Raw genomic sequence first — 15,768 nt, 5'->3', positions numbered from 1 at the left:
TACTTGTGTATATTAAATGGTTGATTATTTAAATGTTAGATGTCAAATTACAAGCGAGATACAGAGGTGAGAAAACAAAGCTCGATTCGTATATTTGTTGAAAAATAATGTGAAAATAAACATTTCTTTTTTTGTAAAATGACACGTAGAAATAAAGATAAAGAGATTCAAAGTATCAATAGATAATATCATTAACAACAGAAAGCAACATTTGATTGAAACTTATTCCACTTAACGCATATGTGATTCAAAATACCTGGATGTGACTTGGTGGTGTGTGTACACAAACCCCTGTCAAAGTCGCAAATTCAAAGAGAGAAATATTTTGTGAAAAAAAAATCTTTTTCCTTACATTTCTAATATCCGGTTTACAGATTTCGCAACAAAATTGTATTTAAAAGTGAATCGGAATACTGTGTATCCCTTATTTTACGTGATTGGTACGAGCATAATTATCCGCACAGTGTTAATCACAAGATAAAGTTATGACTTTTCTATTGTGTTATTAACGTCTGATTTTTAACTTGGTAATAGTAAAACAGATGTATGCTAAATCGAATTTCATTTAAGTGTTATAACAGATAGTTCTATATTTTGAAAACTTTATTTCTTGCAATGTTTTGAAAACAGGGCATGTGTAATTGGAAACGAAGTTTAAATTGAAATTCAAATATAAAGACAACGCTTGGACAGGGTTCTGAAATTTACATTAAAAAAAAGCCGCACGGGTGTATATTGCTTAATTTCCATATTATGAAATAAAAATGAATTGCGTTTCTTACGTATATACAGGTTTTAAGAAATAAGATATAAAGACAGTGTTCTGTGTAATTTCATTTACAGAGATGCCAAAAGAGTATTTTATTTCAGTTTACGTTTACAAAAAATTTGACTCCCTGTGGTGAGGATGCCGTATGTATTGGACAAATCAACATGTCATTAGTAGACTCTTCCAAAGTCACGGTGTCAAATCGTGACGTACTGAAGGTTACGGTGTTGTTTGAATGGACATTAACAACCGTTATGACTCGAATATATGTCCATGCAATTGGGAATACTGTCGTAGAGTCTGATGAAAATTCGATGGAGCCATCTTTAGTCAGTTTGAAAGCTGTTAAAATAAAATATAATTGTAAATCAGACAATGCATGGAATCTGAATAAGTCTTTGATAAAAAGGGTCAACAAATTAAGAAGGAAAAGCAGTTTCATGTAAATTCTATTGTTTTTTAAAGTCATAGTTAATCATGTCTGTACATGAAAAACTTAAATCTGTAATGGCTTAATAAGTCGTTTAAAAATGTATTTGGTTGAAGCACTTCAAACATTACATTTGACTGTGTCTCCGGCTATGCCATCCATGAATTGGTCCGATGTTTCTAGACATTTGCATTGGGTCTTGTTCACTAAGTAATTGACCTCCCCACCAGAAAAAAGCGTGTCCTTAACTTCCTTTGCTGACGTCAGCTGTCTTTTTCTGATGTGTGTTTTGGCCCAAAATCTGTTTTGATATCAAATTACTTGATTTTAAATTCAGTTTAGATCACAAATGATATGGTTATCTAGACGACATGAAAGGGTGTTTTGTTGAAAAATTATTTGAGTGTTTAATTCTTGAAATCTGAAGGTTCAAGAGATAATTGATAGTTTCAATTCAATTATTTTGATTAGTTTTTAAGCGTACTTCTAATACAAGAATCTGGGGGAATAAGTCGAGGCAAAAAGCCACATATGTTCATTAAAAAAAATATTTTATTTCTAGCAAATTTCACTTTCGTTACTTAATAACAAAATAGTTATATGCTAATTTGGCGACAAAATTATATAGAAATCGGATGTTTAAATTATATTTTTCATAGAGTGGGTCATCGTACCATTTTTAAAAGAACGAATATTGTTAACACATATTAACGTCTACCTTTTTTAATTTTCCAAAAAATGATACGAAAACCCATTCTATGGTAAAAAGTAAGTTTTCTTCTTTTAATTTTTAAGATTGATCTTTAAATGACTAAGTCCAGCCTTTTGCGGAAAACTGATAACAATAGAATCAGCTATATCATAGCATCTAAACAAGCAAATCGGTGGTGTAGTGGTAAGCGAGAAGTTCTTTAAACAAATGTAAATGTAAAAGTGGTTGTTCGAATCGTACGCGTTATGGTTTTGTTTTGGTTTATCTTTTTGTTTACATTGTTAGAATGCAATTTTCTTTTTTTACTTAATAATATACATTGTTAAAATGTAATTTTCCTTTTTTTTCATAATAATAAAAATTTGCTTATAATAACTTGAAATTAGTTCTACCAAAAAGACACAAAGACCACTAGGATCAATGACCAACAAAAAGTTTTACAAGTGACCTATAACAATCCCCATTGTTATACGTTACTGGTTTGACTATCGCTGTCTTCCATGTGGTATATATCAACCGGGGGGGGGGGGGGGGGGGGGCTAATGGGGACTTAGCCTCTCCCCCACTTTTTTTGCAAATCAATACTACATAGCAAAGACCTTTTTTTGTTTTCAACTATGAAACGATGACTGAGGTAAATAAGTAAATTAAATACTGTTAGAAAATAATCAACATTTTTGTATTTTACCTCTTTAAATGAGTATGTGATTGTCATTTTAAATTTGCCAGTTTAAAGTATAGGTAAATACTACAAAATTTAAGCGCAGTTACGCCTTTCAAACGTCGATTGCCCCTTTCTTGCATTTTTGGACATTTCAATTTGGACAATACTGTCCACCGTTTAAATGCCCAGTTAAATCGTACGTTTATTACTTCTTATAAGACGTATGAGAGGGTCGTGGGCATTTGCAACGGCTTATTCCCCCAGATTCTTTCACTTGCAAAAAATGCTTACTTTCCTCGTCCTTGCATCCAACTACAGTACAACCCTGACAAAGTCGATGTATCATTTTCAAATAGGCCAGGCTTAGCCCAGAATACCTTGGCTGTGTCGTTTTCAATCCAAAACGTGTATAGTTCCTTATCTATATCTGCAACAGACAATGCAACATTTAAACGTATCGCTACATCAGCAAGGACAGTATGAATTAATTAAGAGAGAGAGAGTTGATAAAATTATAGGGCTAAAACTAAATACCCCTCCCACTCGATATACTCATTTGATAATTACTGTTGATTAGTATGACGATGGGGCCCTGGTCGAGTTTAAATGACAGTAGATCAGGACACATTCTTATGATGAGATAAATCTTCCCATTTTTCAACAAAACCATATTTCAAAATATATATTTATCATATTTGCAAGTAATTGCAATTGATCTTTATTGAGTATTATAAAACAATACTGTAAGTTTTTCCATGAATGAACTGTGCATCGTTGAAGGAACTCTGTCCAGGTTTATCGCCAGAGTTTGGACTGGCATCGAAGTGATTAATTTTACCCCCAAATGTTGGTATATCTTTGTACTGGGGCGGATTATCGGGTTCTACACAGCTTGAAACATTGAAGATATATCTTATCTCAGTGCCACTTGCCAGATAAGAAAATAAGGAATCGTAGCTGTGAACTGGTATAAACCTGTTAAAGAAATTGAGATAGAAATGTCCGTTAAACTGAATTATATTTGACAATTTTACCTTTAAATCTTTAAATATCAAAACATAAACAGTCATATTTTTTCTTCTCTTCGACATTCTTTGACTATATCATTCTATATCTATGTATTTTCAGAAGAAGTTTTAAATACATGTATAGAACTAGATCAAAATCCGAAATCACAGTGGTTTAAAATTTTAGAGGATTACTTTCCAATTACAGCCACCAATAGAGGAATATGTTATAGCCATCTTGATAACCAGCATGTTTGATACTATGACGCCATTTGCATTACTATTTATTGTCGAAGACAGATCTTTTTTGCAATAAATTGCATTAATCAACTATGTTTTATATTCTAAGAATGTGTTTACCTTTGGCAATCTGTAGTCCAAATCATCCACGCAAAATTCATGTACAAGAAGGACATAAAAACAGACATACTCTATCAGTATTCGAGGTTCAGTTCACAAAAAGGAAGAAATTCATTCACCTAATATATTTATATTACGTTGCATGGCTATGGCCTTCATTGATTTTATGTAATCGTGTTCACGAGGTCACAATGCGGCAACGTAATTTACCCACTTTAGTGTAAACCATAGTTTATTATGAATACAACGTACAACATATATACAATGATGCATAATTAGGCAAGGATTCGGAAACAAGTAAACACTTATATTAATCCGTTTCCTTAAATATATAATTTACAAATTATAAATCACTGAAGTGCCCAGGTTGGAATGTCTTTGTAATCACGTTTACGAAAAATTTACGTCTAAACAAACAATGTGTATGAAAAAAATATGTTATGGGAAAAAAATAAGATGCAGGGTGAGTAAGATAATAGAAAAGATGTAGGATGTGTGAGAAATGTTTATGTTTGAAAACGTTTTGATGCTGAAATAAATTTGTGAATTGCTTTGAAAATTGTTTCATTATTTGCTGAAGAAAGATTTGTATCCCCATATAGTAATATGTAGACGTCAGTTTGGAAAGGTATAGTATCCAGGTGCAACATTCTTGCATTGGTATATAGGGGGCATTCAAGAAGATAGTGTTCGTTAGTTTCGGGTTTACCGCATGTGCAGAGTAGGTTATTAACTATATTGCGACTGAAAAGGTGATGTTTTAAAGTGCTGCATTTTAGTCTAAGCCTGGTATGAAAAATCTGTTCTCTACGGTGACCGAAGTAATAGTAGTTGGGAATTATGTTTTTGGTATGCAGTATGCGCTTTAAGTTTGATAGGGAAGGATTTTGTTTCGTGGCAGAAGAGAGATTATTCCAGAGTTTGGTTGTTGATGAAAGAAATGAGTTTTGGTAGTACATTGTGTTGCATTTGACCTGAGTAATACGTTCTGCATTTCTTGTAGGATAATTGTGGGTATCGCTACCTCTCGGGGGGATTAGGCTGGTGAGGTAAGGTGGTGCGAAACCGTGAACTATTTTGTGATACTGCAAAATCTTATGGTTGCGACGCCTACTTTGAAGGGTTTCCCATCCCGTTTCTGTATAGAGATCTTGGATGCTGCTTAACTTAGTTGCTCCTGTGATGATTCTGGCTGCTTCAATATTAATGTGTTCTACCTTTTGTGCTAGTTCAGCTGTAGTATTATCCCAGATGACGTCGGCATACTCAAGAATTGGTCGAATGTATGAAAAATAAAGAGTTTCTAATGATTTACGATTAAGCTCATACTTGTGTTTTCTTAAGATTTGTAGACGCGAGGAGGCTTTTCTAACTATATCATCTATGTGCATTGCCCACTGTCCGTTGTTTGAGAAGTTTAATCCAAGATGTTTATGCGTAGACACTTCTTGTATTAGACTTCCATTAAAGTATAAATTCGGATGTTGATTCCTGTGTTTTTTGTTAGTTATGAGGAGAGACTCGGTTTTGGTTGGGTTGAAGGTAACAAGCCATTGTTTAGCCCATATATTGATTTTTTCTAAGTCACTGTTAAGAACATGTCCAGCTGACCTAGGGTCATCAACAATAACGTATAGCGTTGTGTCATCGGCAAACAGTCTAATAGATGATTTGATATCGGAAAAAATATCGTTAATATAAACTAGAAAGAGTAAAGGCCCTAATATAGATCCTTGTGGCACACCGGAGTTTATATAACCCCAGTCTGACTTTTCCGAATTGAGAACTACTCGTTGTTTTCTGTTGTTCAAATAACTTTCAAACCACTTTAATAATGAACCAGATATCCCTGCGTTTGCAAGTTTGTACAGTAGGCCCCTGTGCCACACTCTGTCAAAAGCTTTGCTAATTTCACAAAATACAACTCTGATTTCTTTTCCGGAGTCAAGAGCTTTGCCTATGTCATTGGTGATATCTATTAATTAATTTACTGTGGAATCACCAGGTCTGAAGCCTGATTGATTTTCACAAATGATATTGAATTTCTGAAAATATTCGTAAATCAGATTGTAGACACATCGTTCTAAAATTTTGCCAGTAATAGAGAGAAGGGAGATTGGACGATAGTTGGTTAAGTCGTTGGTATTTCCTTTTTTATGAATAGGAATGACGTGGGCCATTTTCCAAGGGGCTGGAAAATAAGAAGTACTGAGAGATTTATTGAAAAGCTTAGTTAAAGGATAGCACAGAATAGACGCAGCTTCTTTGAGGAGCCTTGGATTCATGAGATCAGGACCGCAAGCTTTACTTGTGTCAAGATGGATCAGCATTTTCTTTACGTCTTCATCAGTTATGACAAGAGAAGAGAGGAATTCAATAGGTGTAAAATTGTTATGTAAGGGAGGCAACACAGCTAACGAATCATCTACGTTAGACTGTTTACAAAAGAAAGAATTGAATAGATTAGCTTTGTCCGTATCATTTTCATATACTTGCTCATTGTCGATGATGGGAGGTATTCCAGTTTTAGACTGTGATTTAGTTAATCTTCCAATTAACTTCCACCATTTTGCGAACCCTTACAATTATTGATATCGGTTGATAATTTTTTAAAATAATCGTTCTTTGCAATGCATATGACATTAACGGTATGGTTTCTTATAACTCTGAATCTGGCCCAATCGTGTTGATCGTTGGTACATTTCGCTTTAGAATGTTGGCGTTTCCGTTTCCGAATTAATTTTCTAAGAGAGTTTGAGAACCAAGGGGGGTCATGACGTCTTATGACTACCGTCTTGTATGGGGTACACATTTTAGCCTCGTGAATGACAATTTGATTGATTTTCTCAATACAAGCGTCTATGTCTAATTCCAGCAGTATTTCATCCCAGTCAATTGAATTTAATCTTTCACGATATTCATGGTAATTACCGTGGTTGAATAGCCATATGTCTCGCCGAAAGCATGTTGAAGAAGAGAGCGGTTTACTAAGAAGACCATAAATGGGACAGTGATAGCGAGAATATTGGCCCAAGAAGTTTTCTCCGACAGAGGATTTGGCAAGTATATTTGGACTGCTAATAGCGATAATATCTAGTAGGGAAGAAGAATGTTCGGTGAAGTGTGTAGGTTCAGTTAAACACTGCGACATACCATACAAGCGAAATATGTCTTGTAAACGGTTCGAATTACTATTTGAAACAAATAGGTTTGCGTTGAAGTCACCTGTAATTATGATGTTTGTTATATTAGTGTTGTAGGCAAGATCAAGCGACAATTCAATGTCATCCCACAAAGAGGCAGGCGAGTTAGATGGACGATAGAATGTGCCGTAAAGGTATTTTTGTACTTGGACTACAAATTCAATCCAAACGCATTCAACCGTAGGGATTTCAAGATCAGCTCTACGTTTGGCAAATATGTGATCTTTGACATATACAGCTACTCCACCGCCTAGGGTACCTGTGTTTCTGAAGTAACAGAATGGGGGCTGAAAGTTTGTTAGATGTATTTCAGAGTTTACTAGGTTGTCTGCAAGCCAAGTTTCTGTGAATGATAAAATGCTGTGGTTGAATAGTTCAGTTTCTAACAAATCAAGCTTAGGGATTATACTTTGTACATTTAAATGAACAAAAGAAAAAGAAGTTGCAGAAAATGTTGAGCTATGGGAGGTAAAACTCGAGGAATCCGAGTAGTGATCAAGATGTTCAGTAAGTAAAGGGCCAGGGTTAGTTTCGATATCCCCAGACAGTATATTACCCACTTTATACTGAAAGGTTTAAATATAGACAATTTAACGCTTCTTAATTAGCTTCTTTAACCATCAGCTGCTGAATTTGGCAAACAATATTTTTTTTTCAAGGGACGTGCATTACAACTGACGTACCAGTTTTTTGAAGATAATAATCACAAAACACACAAACAAACAAACTACGAGTTCCCCGTTTGACACTAGTTGTTGTTTTAAAAAGTTATTGGAAATAAAGAAAAGTCACAATAGTTAAAAGGTGGTCTTTGAAAAGTGCAATGAGATTAAAAAAACCACTCATCACAATTTGGTTTATTGATTTCATGTACATCGATTAAAAAGACATGCTTGTTCTTCGAGTTAAGAAGGACATTTATTTCGATAAGTCAACCAACACAGAAGAAGTCCGCATTTCCTCTGGAAGGTTTTATTGAGCATGCTATTTTTACATCATTTTCTGTCTTCCAAGTTGTTGCGTTTAAATATGATAACGTAAGTGCTGTTGTATTGTTGCTTCGAATGCCTCCAACCAATAGCTCACGGTAATACTTTGGGGATGTTGGAACCGGAAAATACAATGTCATGGACTTCGAGAAATATATTGTACCTTCTGTCGTTATTTTTGTACCTGAAAAGAGTTGACTTAAGAATTACAATTTTCAATACTTCAGCAAGTTTATCTTTTTTTCTTATTACAATATGCTCTATCATTCATTTCCCCAAAAGTCACCAAACATAGGCAAAATTGTACACTCCGGATTTTGGTTATTCAGTGTACATGAACGGTGTTACAAAGTTTATGATGAATCATGATAAGTACGAAAAAATCAGTAATATCAAATACTAAATAGCAGGGTGTGTTGTTAATCGAAGTTTAATTTGTACCCTATACGCACAGAAATCTCAAATACAGTACCTGTTACATCTCCTCCAATATAACCTTTACCACAGTTGCTTAGTACTGAACATTGACATCCATCAAGTGTGATGGCAAATCGAAGTGGACTACCATTAACCACCATCGTGCGAATTTTTTCGTAAGAATTCAGTTGACCTGGGGTTACTGGCTCTCTAGCCCAAAATTTGCTAGAATGCAAAACAACTTTCAATGAAAAAAGTCTAAAGGAAATCACTTGTATTTAAAACTTTAAATTTGTTATAAAGTTTTTAAAAAAAATACTTACCCGAGCATCCAACATGATTAGAAAATTATTTAGATTTTAAGTTGGTGTTTTATTTTCTGACCATTTGAATCCATTTTGTTTCACTTTGCTTCTTTTGAATAGTATAATCATTGATGTCAAAGAACTAACTAATAAACTCCTTTAACACTAACATTTAAAAGATATCATCAACAAGCATACCCTCTATTCTCTATTCATGAAAAGGAAAGTAAAATTGTAAATATAAAATCTTTTTTTTTTACTTTTCGTGTCCAGAGGTCCAGTTGCAAGTACCACCTTTTATATCGTTGGTATTATTAGCAAAAAATCCTGGCCTTCCACAAAAAGTTTGAAAACTTAAATAGGAATAAAAAAAAGGTGATAAAGTGGCATGTTAAAATGCTTTTACTCACTGGAAGCATATTTTTATTGAAAAAATTTAAATTAGCAAATTTCTGAGATGTACTATATGGCTGGCTTTAGAAAATTTAAAAGTAAAAGAAAGTCCAAACCTTTTTTTGGTATTTTTAAATGCGTAATTATCATGATTGAAAATCAGTTGACTGGCTGCTTGTTTAGATGTTTTAGTGACTAAGAAAAAGTTAACTCCCCCACCGATTATTGGACGATCGATGTCTTGTGTTTGGGAAATAGGTTGACAGGTTGTCGTGTTGAAGAAATACATGATGCGGGCTCCATTGGTGAGGTCAGTGATGCGACCATCATATGTATTGATTGGTATGCTTCTGACAAATTTAGTTTTGAAATTTCAATTTTTACCAGGCATTTGTAACTGATTATGGTAAATGCTATTTTTAATATTGGTGCCGATTTTGTTATACAATCTACTTATGATTGTTATCTCTGATATAGACATAATTTATATTAGTGAGAACAGATCATAATAATGTAAAATTAAAATCATAATTCAATACATATAACAATCATTTTGAGGTTATTTTATTTAAATACGAACGATAATGGATTTTCTATTAAAGAATTGTCAATTGAATTACCTTTAAGTCTTCAAATTTGTATCATTATCAAACATTGAATTTTACTGAAATTCATTTACCGTAAAATACACGGGAGATGAAAAATCTAATCCTACTCAAGAATACGTTAAGTTTAGAAGGACTAGTTCACATAAAGAAGTCATACACATTTTACAGACGGAATTAAAAACCTGGTTTGAGTCACAAGTTGGTTCAAGTTTTAAAAAAACTTATTAATTTAAAATAAAAATCAGTAAATGAAAATGTGCATGCAAAACTGAATTCAAAATATAATAAATTATTAGGACTCTTTGAGAAACAAACAACAAAGTCCTAAATATTCCATGATGCGTTTTCAAAGCATCTTAGTTATTATTTGATTTAGGTGATATACTCACTTTTGAGAATGAGCAAGGGTAAGCAACATCAGGAGACAGAAAATGAATGTCTTATATGTGACGTTTGTGACCAAATGCAGAATTGTATTTTTATAATGTAATGCTTTTTGACATGTTCCCCCTATTTACCGTTTGTATTTTTCAGCGAGATATCTTAATTTGCACTATTATTACTTACTGCATCAGATGAACGTGATTATTTGATTGTATTTCAATCTTCCAGGTCTTTTATTTTCATTGGCAAGCTCCACTTTAAACGTTTTCATGATTTTTTTCCAAGCCTTTATCTTTTCGTTTTAATATACCGCCATTACAGTATTGGAATTTCAGTATTTCACGCCCGATGTAAATTACAACTTTTTGTACACTAGGTTTTATTGCGATTTCTGTGTTAAATTGTATGGTTGTATGAATTGCTTTAATTTTATTTGTCATATATTGTGTTAATCACCTAATTTAATTGTTGAATTATATTTTATATATTAATCTATGTTATTGCCGGTGATTGCCGGTGGCTGCCGGTGATCCCTAGGGAAGCGCGTGGGTCACCGGGGGGACTTTGTATGTTTATAAATAGGGGAGATCACTCTATCCGGTGAACTCGGGGTTTAGCAATTGAGGTTAGAGGGTGTTTTTTTACTACTTCGATTATTTTAGGTAGAATTAGGGGATTTTGAGTAATTTATTTATTATTTCATCGTTGTATTACGGGTTAATCTCGTTTACACGATATTTATTAATATTTAGGGAGTTTGTATTGGATTAATTTCGATACAGACGACATAGTTCATTTTATTTACGGTTAGACAAAGGGTTAATCTCTGAAGTCTTATCGTTTAAATAATTAGTAAACGTTAATAGTTCTTTGGAATTTTATTATTCTAAATAACCGAATTATCGATATTTGATAATATTGTTACAGAAGGAATAGCTTTTACGTAAATTTAGATTTATTGTGGTATGTAATTGTCAAAGTTTTGCGTTAAAATTTAAGTGAGATATAGTCTGGTAATACTAGATTATTTCTCGATTTCAGTAATATTTATTTGTACACTAATCGGGTCGTTCTCGTTTAGTACGCCCCCCCCCCCCCCCCACCCCCTACCTTATTGAATTAACGTACACACGAAGGTTGTGCTAGTATCACTGTACAATTTGGATAATTCCCGATTGTCAGTGATTTAATTGTAGGTGTACTTGTTATTGTTGATTAGTTATATAATTATACGTCTTGTTATTTCATCGTTTAATAAATTTACGTAAACTTTAAATAAGTCTTATATTTAATTACCCTCGGTAATATCTTAATACGGGTCCAAAACACAGGTAATTCTTGTGTTAATTTAAAAGAAGCTATATTTACGAGAAATTCGTAATTTGGGAGAATTACACCCACGGATATTTCTCGTGCAGGATTGCGTATATATATTTGTGCATAGCAAGCACTCAGGTCCGTTACATTTGGTGGCAGCGGTGGGATCTGTCGGAAATACATCGGCGGATCCAGTGATAAGTAACCCAGAACCAGTGCTGAGAAATACTGTACCTTACTACCAGTACCATGCACAAGTACAATACCAGATCCAAGACCAGCATGAAGTCGTCCGTAAATCCTGGACAATCAGAGGAGGCATTTACTGAAGAGGAACTCCTCATAGACATGTCGCCGTCTCAATTAAGTAGGTCACTCCAGAGAAACCACAGCAGCTCTGATGACCATGAAATAACAGGAGATGAGGATGTACCAAATAATGAGCCAAAAATATCAACTCCTACACCCAAAGTAAGGAGATCCACCAGGACTATACGACAGCAAAGAGGGATAACTCCTACAAACACCTGATATGCAGAGCTGTCAGAACCCCTCACTCCGTCACAGCAACAGAATAATGCTGTTACAGATTCCATGAAGCTGATGATGGAGCAGATGGCCCAGACAATGAAAGCCATGCAGGGCATGATGGAAGCCACTACAGAGACTCTCAGACATGTGAATAACCAGAAGCAGTCCAAGAAAAGTAAACTGAGCAAACTTAACTCAAATAACAACAAACTGGACCCTACAAAAAGCTGTCATGAGGAATCGAGTGAAAATACAGACGAATCTGAAATAGAGCAATCGACCAACTCTATAACCACTGAGGATTTGTTCAAGTCAAAGAAGTCGGACAACAACAAACTTGACTGTAAACTTCCTCCATACACAGGCTCGGAGAAATGGAAGTTTGGTTGAATCGTTTTGAATCGGTGGCCAAATTAGCAAACTGGACTTCTAGAGAAAAGCTTCAACAATTATTGCCAAGAATCCAGGGTAATGCAGCTGACTATGTCATTGGTCAACTCAAGGAGGAAACCATGACCAGCTATGAGAATCTAGTGGCAGAGATCGAGTCCAGATTTGGAACCCTAGAAAACAAAAGGGTTTATAAAACCCAATTCAACAACAAAAGACAAGGAAGAAATGAAAGTCTTGAGGAATATGCCGCAGACATCAAACGTCTGTATGATTGGGCCCACCCTAACAGAGACGCTAGCACTCGTCAAGAGGACCTGATCTCAAAATTTCTTCAGGGTCTTTGGGATTCCAAGGCCAGACAGTATATTGAGTTGCACAGAGAGCCATCATCAATTGAAGAGGCAGTACAGCAAGTAGCAGCGTATATGTCTGTCACCTCCAACTCTGTTCCAAATGATGAAAAACGTCCTATTAGGCAAGCAAGGACTTATGAAAAGGGAGACAACTCCACATCTGGAAAGGAAAATCCTAAACCCAGAAATACAGAGAGGGGAAACTGTTTCCTTTGTAATTTGCCTGGACACTTTGCCAGAGAATGTCCAAACAAGAATAAAAGACAAAGACCCAATTATAGGAAATTTCCACCAAGGCAAGCCAACAAGTCACCTCAAGCAAGTGAAGAGAAGCAACCAGCGACGAGTCAGAACTTGGCTCCTAGCACCATGTCACCAGATGCACCAGAATTTCATTCCAACTACCAACAAAAATGGACCAATGTGACAGCCGAAAATTGTGGGCAAATGAAGGAGAACCATTTAAACGGGAAAGGGTCAACTCTATAGGCCAAGAGACGACCCATCAGAAGTATGAAGGCCAAAATGACTGTGGGAATTTAACTGAATCTTTGGCAAGAGGAAATTTAGATGAGTCAGGGGAGAAAGATGAAAATCAAGGGAAATTCCAGCCTTACGTCAGGAACGCTCCTAGTGGAGAGGAACTAAGGACTTGTACTCCGGGAGTACATGTCAAGAGACAGCTCCTTAAGGCCGATGGAATCTACGTTCTGGGAACGGTTCAGGGGATAAAGGTAGAGTTCACAGCAGACACCGGGGCAGCGAGGACTATTTCATCTGATAGATTTTATTTGAGACTCCCCAGAGATAAAAGACCAGAGTTAACAGAAACCATGAGCCTTGTTGCAGTAAATGGCCGCACTGAAGGTCATGGGAAAGGCCATGTTTCAGATTCAGTTGGGAAACTTTGCACTCCAAAGGGAGGTAATTGTTGCGAATATAGAGGACGAGTGTCTACTGGGGTTAGACATACTACTAGACAGTCAATTTGGACCTGCCGTAATCGATTTGAATGAAAGCAGAATCTTGATGAATGGTTTTGAAATACCGTGTTCAAAAGTGAGGCAGAAAACTCATATCAGAAAAGTTTTATTAATGGATGAATACTTCGTTCCCGCCAGGAGTGAAAGAATAATACAGGTGATGATCACTAGACCAGAGGGAGAACTTGACCTCGAACAGCAGATATACCTTATAGAGCCAAATTCTACTTATGAGATGAAAAATGCAGTGGCTGTTGCATCAACATTGGTAGATAATAAAAATAAAGTGGCAGTACCATTAAGGGTGTTAAATCCATCAGACAATGATGTGTGTCTGAAACAAGATGAAGAAGTAGGTCAGGCAGAACTATGCGGTGAGGCGGAATTTCAAGATTTTATATTGGAAGAAACTGTAGGAAAACAGGACTTACAAAGTTTAAGAAAAATCAAGTTAGGAACTGGAGCTGAAGATCCTATAAGAACCAATACGAGTTCAGAAAATCTAAAAGGAAAGAGTGCTAATCGAGCGTTACAGATGGTCCCTGACCATTTAGGAGACTTATACATGAAAGCGATAGAAGACAAGGGGGATGAGGTCAAGGTTGCTGTGGCGGAGACGCTTTTACGCCATTCAGACGTTTTCTCTAAGAATGACGAGGACTTGGGAAGAACCAGTCTGGTGGAACACTCAATAAATACAGGAGACAGCAGACCACTAAGGCAGCCCCCACGGAAAGTTCCTCTAGCTTTTGAAGGTGAAGAAAAGAAGGTGATTGATATCATGCAAAAACAGGGGATAATACAAAAATCTACATCACCTTGGGCCAGTCCAATAGTTCTTGTTAAAAAGAAGAATGGCAAATTGAGGCCTTGCATAGATTACCGAAGACTAAACGCAGTAACAACTGCAGATGCATTCCCACTACCTAGAGTCCAAGACTGTCTCAATGAAGTGAGAGGTTCTCTTTTCTTTTCTACATTTGACATCACCTCAGGGTATCACCAAGTTCCAGTGAGAAAAGAAGACATACTCAAAAAGCCTTCATAACTAAATATGGCTTATACGAATTTAAGACCATGCCGATGGGACTTAGCACTGCTAGTGCAACATTTCAGCGTTTAATGGAATTGGTCTTGCAAGGGCTCAATTGGAGAACATGCATCATATACCTGGATGACATTGTTGTATATGGGAACACACTTGAGCAACATCTTCAGAGAGTTGATGAAGTCCTCGGAAAGATAAAGGAATCAGGATTGAAGCTGAAGCCTGGGAAGTGTCATTTACTACAAGAGAGTTTGAATTTCCTAGGTCATGTAGTATTAAAAGATGGGGTTCTGCCAAGTGCGGACAATGTCGCTAAAATTCTCCAATGGCCATGTCCAGAGAGCGTAACTGGAGTCAGGCAGTTCCTGGGGATGGCTAGCTACTACAGACGCTTTATTAAAGACTTCTCATCGATAGCAAGCCCGTTAGTAAAACTCACCAAGAAGGAATCAGATTATGTATGGGACTCGCAATGTGAAAACTCCTTTCAAACTTTAAAACAGATTTTGGCTGGTCCAGAGATTATGGCATACCCGAGAGATGATGAAGAATTTATTCTAGATACAGACGCGAGTGGAGAGGCCATCGGAGCAGTGCTTAGTCAAGTGCAAGATGGAAAGAGAGAGTCATAAGTTATGGAAGCCGCACGCTGACCAAGTCGGAGAGAAACTATTGTATAACAGACAAGGAATTATTAGCAGTTCGTCACTTCATTGAATATTACAAACAGTATTTGTTGGGCGGAAATTTTTAGTGGGTACAGACCATCAAGCACTGGTTTGGCTATTTAAATTAAAAGAGCCAAAAGATCGAACAGCAAGATGGCTAGAGATATTATCTGCTTACAGCTTTGCAATACAGCACAGGCCTGGTCAGAGGCATGGAAATTCTGATGCCTTAAG

The 15,768-nt window shown here is 35.8% G+C and overlaps 2 protein-coding genes across 2 annotated transcripts; both read right to left on the bottom strand.

Annotated features, from left to right (window-relative positions):
- Positions 1-791: 791 nt before the first annotated feature.
- Positions 792-4,093, bottom strand: LOC128170683 (uncharacterized). Its single transcript, XM_052836445.1, has 5 exons — positions 3,943-4,093; positions 3,318-3,550; positions 2,867-3,002; positions 1,331-1,500; positions 792-1,111 (listed from the first exon to the last, which is right to left on the bottom strand). Exons 1-5 carry the CDS (start codon positions 4,008-4,010, stop codon positions 867-869), a joined length of 852 nt encoding a protein of 283 aa, XP_052692405.1. The 5' UTR covers positions 4,011-4,093; the 3' UTR covers positions 792-866.
- A 3,982-nt stretch (positions 4,094-8,075) lies between these two features.
- Positions 8,076-11,908, bottom strand: LOC128178123 (uncharacterized). The gene is made up of 6 exons (XM_052845146.1): positions 11,820-11,908; positions 9,366-9,599; positions 9,274-9,318; positions 9,117-9,209; positions 8,607-8,776; positions 8,076-8,318 (listed from the first exon to the last, which is right to left on the bottom strand). Exons 1-6 carry the CDS (start codon positions 11,906-11,908, stop codon positions 8,077-8,079), a joined length of 873 nt encoding a protein of 290 aa, XP_052701106.1. The 3' UTR covers position 8,076.
- Between the last annotated feature and the right edge of the window lie 3,860 nt (positions 11,909-15,768).

This window comes from Crassostrea angulata, chromosome 1 (genome assembly GCF_025612915.1).
Source record: "Crassostrea angulata isolate pt1a10 chromosome 1, ASM2561291v2, whole genome shotgun sequence".
Lineage (NCBI taxonomy): Eukaryota > Metazoa > Mollusca > Bivalvia > Ostreida > Ostreidae > Magallana > Magallana angulata.
This window is presented reverse-complemented; position numbering and strand designations above follow the sequence as displayed.

What these genes read in the sequence shown, in the direction of transcription:
- LOC128170683 (XM_052836445.1), bottom strand. Translation starts at nt 4,010, where the DNA reads ATGTCTGTTTTTATGTCCTTCTTGTACATGAATTTTGCGTGGATGATT. An exon ending in TGGACTACAGATTGCCAAAG is followed by an intron (nt 3,551 to 3,942) that starts GTAAACACATTC and finishes TTTCTTTAACAG; the next exon opens with GTTTATACCAGTTCACAGCT. An exon ending in CATTCATGGAAAAACTTACA is followed by an intron (nt 3,003 to 3,317) that starts GTATTGTTTTAT and finishes TGTCTGTTGCAG; the next exon opens with ATATAGATAAGGAACTATAC.
- LOC128178123 (XM_052845146.1), bottom strand. Translation starts at nt 11,908, where the DNA reads ATGTCTATGAGGAGTTCCTCTTCAGTAAATGCCTCCTCTGATTGTCCA. An exon ending in TTTAAAAATACCAAAAAAAG is followed by an intron (nt 9,319 to 9,365) that starts GTTTGGACTTTC and finishes CCAGCCATATAG; the next exon opens with TACATCTCAGAAATTTGCTA. An exon ending in TGGACCTCTGGACACGAAAA is followed by an intron (nt 8,777 to 9,116) that starts GTAAAAAAAAAA and finishes TTTGCATTCTAG; the next exon opens with CAAATTTTGGGCTAGAGAGC.